Genomic DNA, 19,469 nt, shown 5'->3' on the forward strand with positions numbered 1-19,469 from the left:
ATACAAGTGGCAATAAAAAGACATTTTACAATGGAGAGGTGTATGATCCGAAACAAATAACTGTGTCCAGCTGGTTGAAATCACTCTCCTTCTCTGAACCTGATACGGACACAGCTTTTCTAATCTTATTTCACAATTTCAGCAGCTGCACTTTTCCTTCTCAGCGCATTATTCCTCACTTTTCCCACCCTTTATCACTCTTTCCCAAGCATTCCTCTCCATTAGCCTCCGCTGCTCGGTCGCCTTGAACACGATGACTAGCCCGAGTCTGCCATCTACCGGCGACTTGAAATAATTCACCTTGCGCGCAGCAGTATAGTGTCCGGTTTGCAACGAACCGACTCTTCAAGAACGTGAAAGAAAGTGTCTCTTTCCCCGGAATTAAACGGAGAGGGATAGAAAACACAAAATGAGATAATTTTTATCAGTTTCACCCACGATGGGAGATTTAATAAATTGTTAAAGCAAACGCTTGCTGCCTAGAACTAGGAAAGGGGGGGGTTTGTTGACTCCGGACAGTAGTTGCTGGGGGACCGGGAAAAGTGCTTCCGCTTTGTTAACGGTGGTGGCATGGAGCGCGGTGGTACGTCCGAGTCGGAATCTGAGTCCCTGTCAGACTTGGAGGGGTCGGATTTGTCCGACTTGGAGGTTAGATGGCTTTTGAAACGGGACTTTCATACGTTGTAGTAACGGGGTTGGGGTGGGAGGGTGCGTTTGTTTCGTTGGGAACTGTGGACACGTGCCTGGTTGGAGGAGCTCGCGGTTCAGGCTGTAAATGCTCGCCGATTGAAGGTGCTCTACTTCTCTAGAGCATGGTAGAGTGTATTAACTACCAGTTACTGAAGTGGTCAAATATATAATTTCTAGGTGATTAACAAGGAAAGCGGCGTTTTCAAACGGTAACACACACAAAACGTTGAAGGAATTCAGCAAATCGGGCAGCGTCTACGGTGGACGTTTCGGGCTGAGGAGGTCGGCTTGACTTCAGTTCTGATGAACGGTCTTGGCCCGAATAAACGTCGATTATTTTCCTCCATTGATTCTACCTGACTTGCAGAGTTCTTCCAACATTTTTTGTTTGTGTGTGTTGCTCAACGTTACAGCATCTGCAGAATCTCTCGTGTTTGGGGTTAGCGGACGCTATGCTGATACAGAATTGTGTGATTTTCGTCCAATTTGATCGGTTACTTGTTCCATTTCGGAAAAGCTGACTTTCCAGTCATCATTACAACCGTCCAAAAGAAACCGACTATTGTTTTCAGGTTCACAGTCGGCAAAGTGCCTGATGTTGGACTGTGTTAAATGTCTGGACACCCTCAGGGAACTTGGGGCTGATGAATTCTCACTCTCTATTGGGGTATCTTGAAAACTGAGGCTTTTCTGTTTGGAGGAGGGAAAATAAGAGGCGAATTGATAGAGGTGTATAAATATGGGTGGCAGATATAGTGGACAGCTAATGCGTTTTTCCCCAGGCAGGGCAGCAATGACCAGAGGTCATCCATTTAAAGTATAGAGGAGATGTTAGAGTTAGGTTTTTTGTACAGAGTAATACGTGCTTAAATTACACCACCAGGGTTGGTGGTAATGATAATCGGAATATTTAAGAGACTCTTAGATAGACATATGGATGTAAGAAAAAGGGAGTGTTATGGGCTGTGTAGGGGGGAAGGATTAGATTTTTTTAGAAAGACGCAAGAGTATGGGCCAAAGAGCCTGTGCTGTGCTCTATGTTCTATCCACTGCATGCCAGTCAATCTTAAACATCCAATTTCCAGGCGTAATGTAATATACCTGTGGAATGGCACAATACGAAGCCCTGTCATTTCCAGGTCCCAAGTGCATTAGTAGCCTGGAAATACTTTGTGCTTCTTAAGGTTAGCATTCATGCCAGAGACCATCAGAACTATTTTCTACAGTTAATAAAAGTGCATTGCAAATTTTCAGGCTTAAATTCCAGTGGGACTTTCACACCTCATTGATACAACTTGGAATGAACTCTTTTCAGCTTCTTCTTGAAAAACATTTTAAGAATCTGAAATACTTGTTAATGCTCTACCATCAAGCAATCGGACAAGTTTTCTGACTATTGAAATCTATACTTTTCTTGGTACAGACCTGCCAGTGTCACATTGCCCTAAGTAAGAAGAGCAACCAAATAGAGTATTACTGTATTTTCAAATAGTTCAAATACTTTCATCAAAAACCTGTTTAGGTTCTTGTGCACGAAAAAGGATATAATATTAAATAATGTGGGTCACAATTAAAAAAAATAAATATTTCCTTTTCAGCTCAAATTGTTTTAAAATTTGCCTGAAATCCATTGGGTGAATTACTATGTCAGAAAGGAAAATGCTGAAGTTTTCACTTCAGCAGTTACATTAAACCTGTCACAATGAGTGTTTACTTTTCCGCAGCTTCAAGAAGCTTTTTCCAAGGGTTTACTCAAGCCTGGCTTGAATGTAGTTGAGGAGACAGAGAAGCAATGTGTCAACAATGTGGTGAGTTTTTAACTTCTAATACTAGGCTCCGATTTTCTCAGTGTGTGACGTAAAATTGATGATCTGTCTTTGCTCTAAGGCAGGCATGGGCAAACTACGGCCCGGGGGCCATATGCGGCCCGTTAGCTTTTTAATCCGGCCCGCAGAACTTGATGAAATTATATTAATAAACCTTGTTAACGTTTTTTCCCCGCAATTCTGGCGTTTTCCCAATAGATGACGCACTCTATATACATTGACCTTTGTTGAGGTGCAGCGTATTACTCCACATTTGCGCTTTACTCTTTGTTCAGCTCGACCTATTTGTGTGAACAGGCGTTCAGCGTCATGAACATCAACAAAGCCAGCCACAGATCCAAGTTAACTGACCAACACCTCAGATCCATCCTGAGAATCGCCACAACAAAACTAAATCCAGACTTTGATGCGCTGGCTAAAAAGGGAGACCAACAACACTGTTCCCACTAAAATTAAAAATAAGTTTCTTCGTTGTGTTATGTAAAAAATGCATTTGAAAATATTTTTTTCAATAAGCCTTTCAATAAGCATGTCATTTCTGTTAAGTGATGGACATGAGTAGTGCGCAGGTGCACGTACGTTCTCAAAATAAAAAATGTGCTCCAGATCAAATAACGCGCTCCGCATACTGGCGCGCTGTCACTGTTCTCTCCTTGTGATGGTCGTTGTTGAGTTTTGGCACGGGGGACAATTGAATAAGAAGGAGCAGAACAAGTAGACCTGCATCTCCTACCGTTTTTGAAATAAAGACAGTCAGGAGGAGAGTGATGATGATAATATCTTGAAGGATAACAGAATTTTCAGTGTTTTAAAAGTCATTTCAATAAATAGCTAAATACCATGGGACTTCAAAGACAGATATTTTGTTGTAATGCATTTGTTCATTTTTAATTGAAATTAAAGCCCATGATATTTTATTTTCTCTTATGAGGTGTATTACCAAAACACTCCGTCCATCTGCTCCTGGTCCGGCCCCCCTGTCAAATTTTAGAACCCTTTGTGGCCCACAAGTCAAAAAGTTTGCCCACCCCTGCTCTAAGGTGACTGAAGCTGGTGCCATGATCTTCTGACATGATGTATGTTGAGCACATTAATGGTCCAAAACGGATTATCTTTTAAAAATTTCTTAATTCAGAATATGCTTGTTGTCAAGGTCAGTATGTATTGTGCATACATACCTGTTCTTAAGAGAATGAAATGTGATGTTGGTAATAGAATTCAAACATTCAGACCGTTCCTACAGTGATGCAGGAAGAGCAATTTATTCTTCATTCAAGGTGTCCAGTGGAGTGAAAGGCATTTGCACATGATTCCCTGCAATTAAAACCCTTGTCTCACTTGGAGGTTGATGTTGCAGATTTGGGAGGTGCTGTCAAAGTAGCTTGAATGGGTAACTGGTAGAAGGTATACAATACAGCCATAGTGCACCACTCACTGGTGGATGAGGTAATAATGAAGCAGGTTGCTTTATCCTGGTTGATATTGAGTTCCTTTGATGCTGTTGAAATTGTAATGACGTCAGTGACAAGTGTTCCATCCCACACCTGACTGTGCATTGTAGATGGTGGAAAACTTCTGAATGTATCAAAGGGGTCAGAAACCTGCAGCATACCCATCCCTGACCTCTTCATGTACATAGAACATGGAAAAGTACAGCACAGGAACAGGCTCTTCAACCCACAATGTTGAGCCAAACCAATTAAATTAGTAATTTAAATGGCCAACTAAACTAATGTTTTCTGCCTAACAATGCCCATATCCTTCCATTTTCCTCACATTCATGTGCCTATTGAAATGTTTCTTTATAGTCCCTCATGTATCTGCCACCACCGCCACCCCAGGCATCAGATTCCAACCACCCCCCTCTCCGATCTCCTTTGAATTTACTCCCTTACCTAAAATGCATGCCTCTGGTATTAGACGTTTCAACCCTGGGAAAAAGATACTATCTGTTTACTCTATCTCTGCCTCCCATAATCTTACAAACCTCTATCAGATCTCCTCTCAGCCTTCGCCCCTCCAGAGAAGACAACCCAAGTTTGTCCAACCTCTTGTAAAAGCACATCCCTTTAATCCAGGTAGAATGCTGGTAAACCTCTTCTACACCTTCATAAACGTCTTCAAGGCCTTTCAAATGCTATTGACAGTAGTAGGCATTTAAACACTGCGGGCGGCAGGTCCCAGCCTGCGCTAGCTCCCGAGATCCGCTGGGTCCGAAGGACCACAGCACTGATTCCCCAGATGCTAAACTGCTCCGCACTGAGACAGGTTAAATGGGACAAGTGGGGGCTGTGCTGGGTTTGGGTAATTGATCCTCCACAATATTCCACGTGGGCATTTAAACTGGAGGTGGCAGTGTTTGTTTTTTACGAGGTCGAGTTGCGAGCTCGATATCAGTTCTGCACAGATGGTATGGGAATTACTGGATCAATAGTCAACCCAGCACGGGACCAGTCTGTCACTAAATTGAACTCGGGAACCTCCGTTCTCTAGCCCGGTGCTGAACTGACTGCGCCACCAGCTGACTGGAATGGCGGGGGGGGGGGGGGGCGGTCAGGGTGAATCTTACTAAGAAAAATTTAAGCCAAATACAAAGTTAAACACTCGACACAGTGACAATGGCAACGACTTAAAATGGCGGACGGTTTTCTCCTTCCTCGGTTCATAAGTACGAGTTGTCCATAAGTCGGACGTTCATAACTCGGGGACTACCTGTATATGCCTTGGGGCAAGTGGTCCTATGGGAAAACCCATCTGAGTGTCACTGATCGGGTTATTGGTAACTAAGTGCTGCTTCAGAGTACATATGTCACCATATGCAGCCTTGAAATTATTTTTCTTGTGGGCATACTCAATAAATCTGTAGAACAATAACCATATCAGAATCAATGAAAGACTGCCCAATTTGGGTGGTCAGCCAGAAAGCAGAAGACAACAAACTGCAAATACAAAAAGGAGGAAATAATAAGTAAGCAATGATTATCGAGAACATGAGATGAAGAGTCCTTGATGGCACTGTCAACATTTTTTTTCCATTATTCTGCTGATGATTGAAAGTAGTTAGTGCCCAATAATTACCCAGTTGTATTTGTTCTGCTTTTTGTGATGGGGATGTACCTGGGCAATGTTCCTCTTTGTTAACCAGGTGTCATGCTTGTAACTGTACTGGAACAACTTGGCCAAAGGCACAGCTCATTCTGGAGCAAATGTCTGTGGTACTACAGTTTTCTTTAGATGTCAGTGTTCTCAGCTGTTTCTTAATGCCACATAGTGTGCATTAAATTGGCTGAAGATGTTGGAACTCTCAGGAAGAAGCTGGAATGGGTCATCCATTTAGTACTTCAGGCTGAAAGTGGTCGAGAGTGCTTTACACGGTCTCCAGCACTGTGGGCCCTTCCATAGCTGAGAAAAGGGATATTCATGGAGCTGTGAGAAGTATAGACAGAATTCATGGAAGGAGAGGCTTGCAAGACACGTTTTCCATACCACCGTGATACATGTGACGGTAATACACCGATTTACCAAACAGATTGCCTTCGTACAACTGAGCGTATTTGCTGGTGGCTTAATGGTTTAGAGTCGCACACAGGTGCAAGCGATCAGGTAGATTTTCTCAGGAAGGTTTTCATAGCAATCCAGTCATTTCCTTTTCTCGTTATTACTAAACACTTTCTTTAAAAGTTCCTTATTATGAAATGGATTTCATACATCATTTGTAAGAAGAATGGATTTCATACATCATTTGTAAGAAGAATGGATTTCATACATCATTTGTAAGAGGAATGGATTTGATACATCATTTGCTTAACCAGACTGACTCTTGAAGCAGGTTGTGCTATATTTTCCTTCGCATTACTGCTGTTGGATTTCGAAAGATTTATTGTAGTGGTCACATCAGTTTCTGCTAATAGTTCTGTACACTTCCCCAAACTGCTTACAACATTCTCCAATAGAATGAAGAAAAAGCACTTTGGCACACTTGAATTTTGTACAAAATTAAAATAATCCCACTACAAAATCCCCTGTAATGTATTGAGCCAATTCAGACAGTCCAAGTGGGGTTTTAAAGTTTTAATTGGTGGTTAGCAAACTCTTCTACTTAAATTCTATATAGCCCAACGTTTCTACATTTATATGCAGATCCCATATTGAAATATGAGTTAAAAATGATAAAGGGATTTTTAAGCTTGGACGTAATTAAAGTGTATTGTATGTTGTGATCTTTATTTAACATGTTATCCTTTATTAATTAAACTAATGCTAAAATATTTTGTTGGGAGAGTTCTTTAATGTGACTGAATGCTTAGCCACTTTGATCATTACAGTTTGATGCCAGATATTGGATTCCTTTGAGTCATTGCCTGGTGGCTGCAGGCATTAAAGATTGGCATGTTCTTCTCAGAGCCTATTTATTTCAAAGCCAAGTACACTGACAAGTGTGTGCTTTGTCAGTCAGCAGAGAATGGAATACACAACCTTTTGGGTTGAGATCCTGAATGAGGATTGAGTACAGTGGGAGGATAGTGTGTAGAGGCGGGGCCAATAGGTGTTAATTAAAGTGAGAGATTTTGGGCAGGTGGATCCAGGTAGGGAGGACAGAGGGAGGGAGGGATGGAGTTGGGAGACAGGAGGTGTGGGGGGGAGGCACTGGGGGCTGGTAAAAAGAGCAGTATGATGGGAAAGACAGAGGCTGGAGGGTGATAAATGGATACACAAGAGTTACAAGGGCTAAAATCCAGATCAGGGAGGTGAAAAAAGAGAAGGCTGAAGCATAGTTTGAACCAGATGGAGGGGTAGGATAAGCACCAGTTTGTAAAAGTCTAGGGGTGATAGGTGGATGGAACCCTATTGGGGCGGGGAGGAAGAAGTGGGTGATGGTTGGGCTGGAGGTGGTCATCAGGATATTGGTTTATTATTATCTGAAGTACCAAGATAAAGGGAAAAGCTTTGGTTTACATGCATCCAGTCAGATAATGCCATACATAACTACTTCAGGGTAGTAAAAAGATTGCAGAATATAGTGTTGTAGCCACAGAGCGTAGTTCAGATAAGCAAACCAAGTGCAAGGACCACGAAAAGGTAGATTTGTAGATTGAGTCTTTGGAATATGTGAGGTCCATTCAAGAGCTTGATAACAGTGCGATAAAAGTCATCCGTGAATCTGCTTAACGTGTTTTCAGTCTTCTGCCCAACGGGAGAGGGGAAAGTGAGAGAGTGCTTGTGGCAGGAGAAGTTCTTGATTACGTTGGCTGCTTTGCCAAGGCTCCAGCAATTGTAGGCAGAAGGGAGGGTGGATTTCCGTGATAACTGTATTCACTTCAGGTCCTGCCATAGAAGGCCTCATCTTGAAAGCAGATGTGGCAGAGACAGAAGCTAAGAGAAAGTTATGGTATCCTTACAAGGTGCAGGATGGGAGGGGGTGTAATCAGGGTAACTGTGGGTGTCAGTTTATTTATCATAAATGTTAGTAAACGCTTAGTCTCCTGAGATTTGGACAGAGGTGGAAAAAAGAGGAGATGCATGTCCCTACAAATACTGCCTGATCCATTGAGTTCCTCTTCCATCAGATTTTTTTTCTCCACTCTCAGCAGTTTCTTATGTCTCCAGAGCTTTTCTCCCCCAAAAGAAACAGAAACATAGCAATCCAACAGCACAATACAGGCCCTTCAGCCCACAATGCTGTGCCAAACATGTCCTTGCTTTAGAAATTACCTAGGGTTACCCATAGCCCTCTATTTTCCTAAGCTTCATGTACCTGTCCAGGAGTCTTGTAAAAGACCCTGTCATTTCTGCCTCCATTACCAATGCCAGCAACCCATTCCACACACTCAGCACTCACTGCATTAAAAGAAATTGCCCCAGATATCTCCTCTGTACCTACTTCCAAGCACCTTAAAACTGTGCCCTCTCGTGCTAGCCATTTCAGCCCTAGGAAAAAGCCTGTGACGATCCACACAATCAATGCCTCTCGTCACCTTGTACACCTCCATCAGGTCACCTCTCGTCCTCCATCACACCAAGGAGAAAAGGCCCAGTTCACTCAACCTGTTTTCATAAGGCATGCTCCCCAAGCCAGGCAACGTTCTTGTGAATCTCCTCTGCACTATTTCTATGGTTTCCACATCCTTCCTATTGTGAGGCAACCAGAACTAAGCACAGTACTCCAAGTGAGGTCTGACCAGGGTTCTATAAAGCTGCAACATTACCTCTTGGCTCTCAAACTCAATCCCATGATTGATGAAGGCCAATGCACCTTATGCCTTCTTAACCACAGAGTTGACCTGCATGGCAGCTCTGAGCGTCCTATGGACTCAGACCCCAAGATCCCTCTGATCCTTCACACTGCCAAGAGTCTTACCATTAATACTATATTCTGCCATCGTATTTGACCTACCAAAGTGAAGCACCTCGCATTTATCTGAGTTGAACTCCATCTGCCGCTTCTCAGCCCAGTTTGCACCCTATCGATGTCCCGCTATAACTTCTGACAGACCTCTACAATATCCACAACACCCCAGCCTTTGTGTCATCAGCAAATTTACCAACCAATCCCTCCACTTCCTCATCCAGGTCGTTTATAACAATCACGAAAAGTAGGGTCCCAGAGCAGATCCCTGAGGCACACCACTGGTCACCGACCTCCATGCAGAATATGACCCATCTACAACGACTCTTTGTCTTCTGTAAGCAAGCCAGTTCTGGATCCACAAAGCAAGGTCTCCTTGGGTCCCATGTCTCCTTACTTTCTCAACAAGCCTTGCATGGGGTACCTTACCAAATGCCTTGCTGAAATCCATATACACTACATTTACTGCTCTACCTTCATCAATGTGTTTAGTCACATTCTCAAAAAATTCAATCAGGCTCGTAAGACACAACCTGCCTTTGACAAAGCCATGCTGTGTATTCCTAATCGTATTATGCCTCTCCAAATGTTCATAAATCCTGCCCCTCAGGATCTTTTTTCATCAACTTACCAAAGGCTAGCAGAAGGGGTCTTACTCTGCTATTGCCAACTTCTGGGACATTTGTTTCCACTGATGTGATGTTAAATCCACAGAAAGAGGTAATTAGCTCTGTCCAGAAGCTGATCTCTTTGGAATTTAACACAGTCACGGTAAATTAGATGTATTTTTAATAAAGCTGAATGAGCTGAAATGCACATCAGCTTTGACTGATACAGACCAAAGGATGTTTACTTTGCTTGTGCAAGTGCTTATAATGATCCCATAGTTGTTATTGTGCTGGTCATTGCACATATACAAATGTACATATTTGTGAATCTTCAGGTGGGCTTGAAACAATGCTTAGAAGACTTCAAGAAAGACCTGAAGTGGGTGGAAAGACTGGACATGACAAATGGCCCAGCTGCTGACATCATAGCAAAGGCTGAAGGGAAAGCTGTGGGACAGGAAAACTCAAATATTGACCCAGAAGATGACTTTCAGCGTGAAGTGTTCTTGTAAGTATAATGTTTCACACTTAACCTCTATCTCATGGATGTTTAATCACTTTTAAGAGTGGCTACAGTTACTCAATTCTTCTTCTATGAAACATGTTGATCATACTTTGCTATACTAAATATTTCTCGAAGTTCTGTTGAGTATTTATAATATGTATGCATTGCTCCCAATGGTGGCTGCAGTAATGTCAAAGGAGCCATTGCATTATGTTATCAGTTCCTAAAGCATCTGGAGTGGTAACATATTGTATTGTTTCCTTGATGTTCCTACAGTCTTCATTAAGAGCAATGTAGTTATGAATATTTGAGTTTTTTTTTACATGGACTTATATCTTTTATTTTAAGTTCCAAGTAAATTTTTTATTATTAAGGTACATATATGTCACCTTATACAACGCTGATATTTATTTTCTCATTGGCATACTCAATAAATCCAATAACCATAATAGAATCAATGAATGACCACGCCCAGCAGGACAGACAGCCAGTGTGAAAAAGACAACAAACTGCAAATACAAAAGAAAAGAAAAATAATAGTGATTAGTAAGTAATGAATATCAAAATCATGAAATGAAGAGTCATTGAAAGTGAGACCATAGGTTGTGGGAACAGTTCTGTGATGGGGCAAGTGAAGTTATCCCCTCTGGTTCAAGAGACTGATGGTTGAGGGGTAATAATTATTCCTGAACCTGGTGGCGTGAGTCCAAAAGCTCCTGTACCACCTTCCTGTTACCAGCGAGAAGAGATCATGACCTGGCTGTTGGGGTCCTTGATAATGGATGCTGTCTTGCGACAGCGTTCAGTGTAGATGTGCTTAATGGTGGAGAGAGTTTTACCTGTGATTGACTGGGCCACATTCGCTACTCTTTGTAGGATTTTCAGTTCAAGGGCATTGGTGTTTCCACACCAGGCTGTGATGCATTTTTAGATGTCATGCCAAATCTTCGCAAACTCCTACAAAAGTAGAGGCGCTGCCATGCTTTCCTCATAATTACACTTGCATGCTGAGCCCTGGACAAGTCCTTTGAAATGATAACACCAACTAATTTAAAGTTGCTGATCCTCTCCACTTCTGATTCCCGGGTGAGATCTGGGTCATAGACCTCTGGTTTCTCTTCCTGAAGTCAAAAATCAGCTCCTTGGTCTTGCGGTCATTGAGGAAGCGGTTGTTGTAGCACCACTCAGTTTGGCATCATCTAGCTGGTTCTCTGAAATTTATAAGTTTAGGTGACAGACTTTATTCAGAATTTTGTTATGATTGCCCCTGAATCCTGATTTGTTTTTAATTATTACTGCATTCCAATATACTTATAGACAACCAAAATAGATAGGTTGTTGAATGAAAATATTTCTTAAATTTTAAGGATGTTGCTTATTAAAACCTGATGGAAGTTGTGAGATGACATTAAGTTAAAGTTGTCATTGTTAAAATGACACATTAGAAGGAAAAGGACTTCAACTTCAAATTAAATGTGTGATTGCTCTCAAACTGGTATGAATGGAAATTTTTTCGATCTCATGCTTTTTCCTTCCAAATTAATTTTGATAAAATATAATTTATCATGAACTGTTGATTTATTTCTTATAGTTTATAACTTTAGACTTGATTCATTTGTACCAATCTTGATAAAACCATCAGCATCTTTGAAGATAGAAATTTTTTGCTTTACAAAACAAACATGCCTTTTCAGTACAATTACCGCACAGCAAAGTGGCAAAGTCGTTTATACTTTTTTGTAATTTCACCTGTTCAGTTATCGACAGGCACAAGCAACTACATTGAGTGCATTGCCTCGATTACAGCGACTGAAAATTGCAACAAAAAGACCAAGTGACTATTTTGCTGAGATGGCCAAGTCAGACCAACAAATGCAGAAGGCAAGTGCTAATGATCTTGGGCTAATAGATCTTTGTTTATTGGAAAGATTTTGTATTAACAGATAATTGAAAGTTAAATGGGTTTTGTATTGGACACTATTTTACAAGTTCAGAATAAGCACAGTGTTAACAATAAGTAATGAAGCAATATTTCCTACAATTTGTTATGTTATCTGTGGTTCTAGGCTTTTAAGAAAAAAACATAGATAACGGTGGCAAGCTTGCTTAGGGTGTGCTTTTTGTAGTCCTTAAACAATTGAAGCTTGCATTAACCCTGATTGGTTGTGATGAGGATGCTGAGACCTTGAGGCAATATAGACCAGTTGAATGAGTGGATAAATACCAAATCCAGGGTAAATGTAAATTTTGTACTTTGGTAGCAAAAAGAAAATCAGGTAATTAATTGTGAAATGTTGATACATAGGTGTTTGTCAATCGATCACAAATCCCATACAAGCATGTATATACTGTAAGTGAGTGATAAGGTGAATGGTATGTTGCCCTTCACTGAAAGAGATTTGGGGTGAATAAGCAAGGACAACTTGTTATAATATGCCTTTTGTGCAGCTTTGGCCTCCTTATCCAAAAAAGGTATGCCATACATTTGTATAATGTACCTTAAAACTTTCAGACTGATTCCTTAAGTTAGCAAGAGTGCCGCGGTAGGAGATATTGGTTGACTTGTAGCCTCAGAATTACATCAATTAAATATATCCAGGTATTTATTTTATGTCTGATTGTCTCACTGCTTGTAGCAAACAAACATGTTTCAGGAATCATTCCATTTCCTAAGTACATAGTTTAGTATTGCATTAACAGTTAGTTCATTACCAGAGATGCTTTTTTTCAGCAGTTGTAGCTGAAATTTGGTGGTTTTGTGTTTTTTTAAGGAGAATGAGGAGATCTCCTATTTTTGTTTTACTCTTGCATAAAACAATACCAAAAGAAAGCTTATTCAGCTGGTTGCTTGCGGAATGTTCGGCTGAATGTCATTAGGTCAAATTTCAGCTAGTCTGCTGTGAGCCCATTGGTCTAAATCTTAAAATGTTACTCTTTTTTTAGATTCGAGAAAAAATGTTATCAAAGCAGACAGCAATGGAGAAGTCTGAAAAGGCGAAGCAGCTCAGAGCATTACGAAAATATGGAAAAAAGGTATTTATTTTTTGTGCATGAACATCCAAATAATGCAAATACTGTATGGTTAGGGCCTTTTTCTTGAAGTAAATAGACAGGTTCTGTCCAATGATAAAATTCAGCAATCCTTATAACATATTTTCAGAAGTTATGATATAATTTTAAAGTAGTAGGTTTTTTTTAAGCCAGTGAAATTGTAGGGCAAGAAAAGTCATTGGTGATTTCTTTATTTAAGCTTAATTATGGGGGCTATATGGGGATACCTGTTAGGAGTTTGAAAGGCACTGAAAGAACTTTTCTACTGTTGTGAAAGTGTAAGATTGAAGGAAATAACCCTAAAATCATTGTTAGGCCAATCAATAGAATTAGGTGGGAGGTCTTCAAATAAAGTGTAGAGCTCTCGCCTACATGCTTAAGTAAATGTTAGCTCATCTTTTTTTTTAATCCCAGTATGTTATATTTTGTTAGCATAAGTGAATATTGAGCTGTGTGACTGGAGACTAAAGGCACAGATCAACTACAAATGCAAAAGTGGTACCACTTGATTTAAGTTTCAGCCGAGTAATGAACTCAAGTTGTTATACTTTCTTGTTTAACCTGCAGGGAAAAAATAAATTGTTTCTGTGTCAGAGAAGTGTCAGATTAGAAGGCCACCTCAACGAAATGACTCCTATGAATCTATAATTACTTTGGGAAGAGCCAAGTGAATTTCATTTAGCTATTCATTTCTTAAATTTTGTCAGATGTACCCCTGTGCCGATGGTATTGCGTTTAGTTGTTGGTGTGTTCAATGCAGTTAGTCGTTTTCCCAGAGATTGGTATCGAGATCTAGAGAGCATAGGTTTAAGGTGAGTGGGGAAAGATTTCAGAGGAACTTGAAGGGCAACTTTTTTTACACAAAGGATAGCATCTATATGGAATGAACTGCCAGAGAAAGCCACTGAAGCACATTTTAAACAAAAGATGAATAGGTACTTTAAATAGAAAGGTTTAGGTTATGGGCTCTCTTGATTGGGCCAGAGGTTCTGTTTCCATGCTGTACGACTGTGTGAACAGGCAAAATGGCTGTTCCAGGCCTGCATAATATCTTGTCATATGACATTCTCCAAACTAAAAATGGCTATCAATAATTTCTTGAATCAGAGCATTTATCATAGTTCTCCATTTGAAGCACTGGTCTTTGCTTCACCATTGTCATCCAAATCCATGAAATGCATTTGGTTATATTTCTATGTTCTAAAGTGGTTAGCCTGACTTTCTCATGTAATGCCACTGGAAAATGAATAAAGCATAGTGATTTTTTTTCACTTCTAACTTAAATTGCTTCTTTACTGATTCTTTCAGGGAATACTGCAGAAGTATATCATCAAGGAATTCAGTTAACTTCATTAAGGATTTATTTTGGGTCTCTCTTGATAAAGGCCCACCCACCAAGGAAACAAAATCTGGCCAAATCCTTTTTAAACTTTTTTTTAAGTGTACAAATTGCCCTTTTCTCTAGGCATGGGTAGTTCTGGTGCTTGAAGCTAATGTTTAAGAAGAAATAGTGAAGTATCTGGATAGAAGTGGCTCCATCAGGCAGACACAACATGGATTCAGGAAGGGCAGATCCTGTTTGAACAACCTATTGGAGAATATAATGAGCTCATTGGATAGAGGGGAGAAGTTGGATGTTGTAAGCTTTCCAGGAGAGGTTCCATAATGTAATGCATAAAAAACCTATTTATAGGAAAAGGATGCATGGATTGATGTGTAATGTATTAGCATGAATACAGCATTGGTTAACCAATGCAAGGCAGAGTTGGAATAGACACAAGAGTTACTGCAGATGCTGGAAATCCGGAGCAATGTGCTGGAGCAGGTCAGTAGGTTGTGTAGCATGGCAATGAACAGTCCATGTTTCGGACCACCAGAGACTTGGAATAAATAGGTCTTTCTCTACTTGGCAATCGGTGTTGAACAGAGTGCGGCAGAGCTCGTTGCTCTGCCCGTAACTGTTCATGATATACATTAATGATTTAGAAGAGAGAATTGGGTATAGTATATCTTAAGTTTTCTGCTGACATTAAATTGAGTGCAAAAGTAAACTTCAGAGGATGCAGTGAGTCTTAAGAGAAAGATGGATAGGCTAAGTAAGTGGGCAAGGGTCTGACAGATGGATTACAAAGTTGGTAAATGCTGGGTCGCTCACTTTGGAAATATAGAAGGTCAGATTGTTATTTAAATGGTGGACGATTGTAGCATGTGGTTTTTCAGAGAGACTTGGGAATATTTGTGCATGAATTGCAAAAGGTTGATTTTCAGGTGCAACAGGTTATCAAGTAAGCAAATAGAATGATGGCCTTCATTGCTAGAGGGGTTGAATTCTAGATCAGGGAGGTTATAGTACAAAAAAAATAAAAACACAAAGCTGGCAGAACTCAGCAGGCCAGACAGCATCAATGGGAGGAGGTAGTGACGACATTTCAGGCGGAAACCCTTCATCAGGAGTGAAGTAACATGGGATGGTCGAGGGGGGATAAGAAGTGGGGGGAGGGATGAAGTAGAGAGCTGGGAAGTGATAGGCTGGAGGTAAATGGGCTAGGGGGAAGATGGAGAATTATGGGAAATAAAAGAGAAAGAAAGGTAGGGCTGGAGGGGGGAATTATAGTGAGGGGTTATAGTACAACTTTATCAGTTGAGGCCGTGCTTGGAGTACAACCTGCGGTTCTGTCTCCTTACTTGAGAAAGATACACTGGCTTTGGTGGTGGTGCAGAGGAGGGTCATCAGATTGATTCTGGAGATGAAGGGTTACCTGGGACTATCTTGCTGTGAATTCAGAAGAATAAGGAGGGACCTTAGAGAAATACAGTGGATTCTGGTTAATTGCTGCAGGCACTTGTATAGGCAACTCTTAAAAAAAAATTTACTGGTCCTGATCTGTCCCACTGAACCAGAATCCACTGGTTTTGAAAGGAATAGAGGCAAGAGAGTTGTTTCCACTGGTAGGTGAGACTAGAACTAAGGGACATAGCCTCCAGATTTATGGGAGTAGATTTAGGACAGAGATGAGGAACTGTTTTTCGCAGAGTAGTAAATCTGAGGAATTCTCTGCACAGGGAAACAGTAAAGGCTACTTTATTAAATATTTAAGACATAATTAGATTTTTTGGCAATGTAAGGGAATTATGGTGATGGGGAAAAGGCAGGTTGGTAGAACTGAGTCTACAGGCAGATATTCCCAGACCTTAGCGAATGACGGAGCAGGCTCCACAAGCCAGTGGCCGACTCCTTCTGTTCTTGTTCCATTTCTCATGCTCCTTTTCAACACCATTAAGGCAGCAGCCTTAGATATTTTTTGGTTCAAGTAACAATTCTTGATAGATGACCAGAAGCAGTATTTTGTGCACACTTGCGGAAAATAGGATGTAACCTGAACTTGACCTTCCCAACATTCATTTAAATATACTTCATATTTACAGATGAGGGGCCACAAAGGCAATTTGCAACTTGTCAATGAATTCTGTTCTTTTATCAATAGGTTCAAGTAGAAGTTATACAGAAGCGCCAAAAGGAAAAGAAAGCCATGATGACTGCAGTGAAAAAGTACCAGAAAGGTTGGGGTTGTTTTGTTGCATTTACATGACAGGATAACCAAAGATTTTTTTCCAGTTTCAATACTTTTACTCTTTTCAATTGCTTGGATTTTAGTGAAAACAAACCAGATATACATTGAGGTGGTTTTTATTTTCTAATTTATTCGCAAATGCATGTACAAGTAAAAATTTTTCTCTCTCTCTGGTTTTCTTTTATCTTTAGGACTTTCTGATAAACTAGATTTCCTTGAGGGTGATAAGGCTTCTTCAACATCAAAGAAAGAAGGTGGTGGAGGATCTGCACAGCAGCAAAGGAAGTAAGATTAAATCAATGAGAAAAGTACATTTGTGATCCTAGTTGTATTTCTCAATTACCAATGACATAATCAAAAACGATAGTGGGTAACCATTAATATTAAACCGTTTTTTTAAAAAAGCAGTTTTCTAACAGTTGGAAGTCAAAGTTGGTAATGCAAAAACTAGAAGGCAAAGCTGAAGGTACAAGAACAGGACCTGGGGGAAAACATTAATAATGTCCAAAACTGTAAAAAGTTGATAGTTCAAATACAAGGCAAAGGAAGTGAAGTGAGGTGGGGGTTGGAACAGAAATGGTGCAAACCCAGAAATATTAATTAGGAACAAAAATGTATGCTAAAATTGTATAGGACAGCTCACTAAGCCAGCAGCAAAAAGGAAATTAAGTATGTGTAAATGATAATTGAACAGCTGCTGTGTGAAGAAATAAAAGCAGAAGTTATTATCTAACTTTGTTCATCCCAGTGTCAAGACTGCAAGGTTGTATTAAAGAGGCTGTTTCCTGAGATCCCATCAGATTTTATTCAAACAAAATAGAAGGCTATAAACATCAACTATTAAGGGTGTGAGCCAGATGATTAAAATAACAGTTAACTGGAAGCTTGAATTCATTCCTGTGGATCATACAGAGCTGTTTGCAAAGCAGTTTAATGCAATGTATAAAACTGAAAGTATGCGGAAAATGCTGTTTCACTGCAAGTTAAACAGGCAGGAGAAAAGTGTCACTGTCAGAGACCAGTCATAAAAGTCTACTTGACTTGAGTTGTTTTCCTTTGAGTATTGTGCTTGGTATGAGGTGTGGTGCAACAATTGGTATCCAATTTGAGATTGTTTTGGCTTCATGGTGCTAGGACCATTTTGTCTCAACTTCTAGAGACATAAAGATTGATTCTTACCAAAGGAAAGCTATATCTGGTGACTTGTTACCTGAGCATTATGATAATACTTCATACATCTCTGTAAATTTGTTCTGAATTTTTCAGAGTAAGATAATGTAAGTAGATTTTTATTGAATAAGATTTTAGGACTTAGAAAAACAGTTGTTAAGGACCAATTGTGCTTTTTTTTTCAATCCAGAATGAATGCAAAAAGGAAATATAAAAATGAAAAGTTTGGTTTTGGAGGAAGGAAAAAGGGTTTAAAGAGGAACACCAAAGAAAGCTACGATGATGTCTCCAGCTTCAAAGCAAAAATTGCACATTCAAAAAATGACCGCTTTGGAAAAGGAGGAAAGAAACATGCTAATGTGAGTTTTTCTTTAGTTCTGCAATTCTTTCAGAATGAGTTGACAATTTATGAAACAGCACCATTTTAGTCACAAAATGCACAGAAACTCATGAATATTCTCCTTGAAAGTCTACTTGCCTCTGCCATTGTGCTTAAATTAATTTTGCTTCAGGCTAATTGGAAGAATATAGAAAAGAAAACTTAGATAGGATTTGCAGATGTGAGAAAGGAACTTAGTGACAATGGTGGAATATGAGGATGGCTAAATGGGTCGTAAGAGGATACTGCTTGAAATCAGACCATAGAAAATCTACTCTTATAAGGATGGGCTGTAGCAAAGGTATTAAATAATTTACATTTGTCTTTCCAAGGAAGACAATGTTGCAAGAGTATCTGCAAAGGGATATGTTGAAATAACAATTTTTTTTAAAAAATCAATGAACTTATTAAAAGGCTTGCTATGCTTATTGACTAAGTGAGTCCTAATGGGATCCACCTGGAGTTGCTAAGTGAATTAAGAATGAAAATTGCAGAAGCATTGCCATAAACATCCAAAGGTGTGTCAATGTAAGTGGAGCTCCCTGCAGATCGAAAATGCAATTTTTGTTTTGTGAATAAGGCTCAATAGAATTAAACCCAGCTTCAGCAGTTTAACCTCTGCTGAATTATTGCTTTTGAATGGGAAAACATTCAGAAGTAATAATTGAGTTCAGAATTAGCAGTCTCCTGGACAAGTTCTGATGGATGAAAGCATGAAAGGTTGTTTAATTAATTTGTTAAAAGTTTTAAAATAATGAAGTTGGGTAGGAATGCAGTTGATATTGTGGGCTTTCAGAAGGTGAAAGAGTGACACATCATACATAGGCTTGTCATTGAGACTGAACCCTGTGGAGTTTGTAGAGCAATATGGATGAAAAGTTGGTTAAGTAGTGAGAACAACCATTTTCATAGAGTCATACAGCACAGAACCAGGCCCTGTGGGACTTTTGACTCCATAGTTATATTAATCCCAGTCTTATTGTCCATGTACCGATCAACACCTTCCCCCGTTTTCTCACCCCTACACGCACACGTACGTGCATGCTTGGACGCACACAAAACATTTGGCAAGTTACAGTGGCCAGTAAACCTACCAACTTTTTAAAAATAAACTGGAAACACCTAAAGGAGACCTCAGCAGTCAGTCAGAGAACGGTCAAACTCTGCAGAGGCTGTATCAGGGTGTTGGAGCTGTAAGGCAGAGCTCTACTGCCTCTGCCATTTTGCCATTCACAATGTAGACTGGGTGTGCAGTATACAGTTTCCAAATTTGCAGATAGCATAAAATTTGGCAGCATGCTGTACTTTTGAGAAGGATTGTG

The 19,469-nt window shown here is 40.1% G+C and overlaps 1 protein-coding gene across 1 annotated transcript in view; it reads left to right on the forward strand.

The window, feature by feature from the left end:
- Positions 1–508: 508 nt before the first annotated feature.
- Positions 509–19,469, forward strand: part of ebna1bp2 (EBNA1 binding protein 2) — a 29,499-nt gene continuing 10,538 nt past the window's right edge. The window contains exons 1-8 of the mRNA XM_059984213.1: positions 509–648; positions 2,415–2,498; positions 9,806–9,978; positions 11,733–11,856; positions 12,919–13,008; positions 16,512–16,587; positions 16,790–16,883; positions 17,959–18,127. Coding sequence (XP_059840196.1) covers positions 571–648; positions 2,415–2,498; positions 9,806–9,978; positions 11,733–11,856; positions 12,919–13,008; positions 16,512–16,587; positions 16,790–16,883; positions 17,959–18,127 — 888 coding nt within the window. The 5' untranslated portion in view covers positions 509–570. The remainder of the gene's footprint in view (positions 649–2,414; positions 2,499–9,805; positions 9,979–11,732; positions 11,857–12,918; positions 13,009–16,511; positions 16,588–16,789; positions 16,884–17,958; positions 18,128–19,469) is intronic.

This window comes from Hypanus sabinus, chromosome 11 (assembly GCF_030144855.1).
Source record: "Hypanus sabinus isolate sHypSab1 chromosome 11, sHypSab1.hap1, whole genome shotgun sequence".
NCBI classification, from domain to species: domain Eukaryota; kingdom Metazoa; phylum Chordata; class Chondrichthyes; order Myliobatiformes; family Dasyatidae; genus Hypanus; species Hypanus sabinus.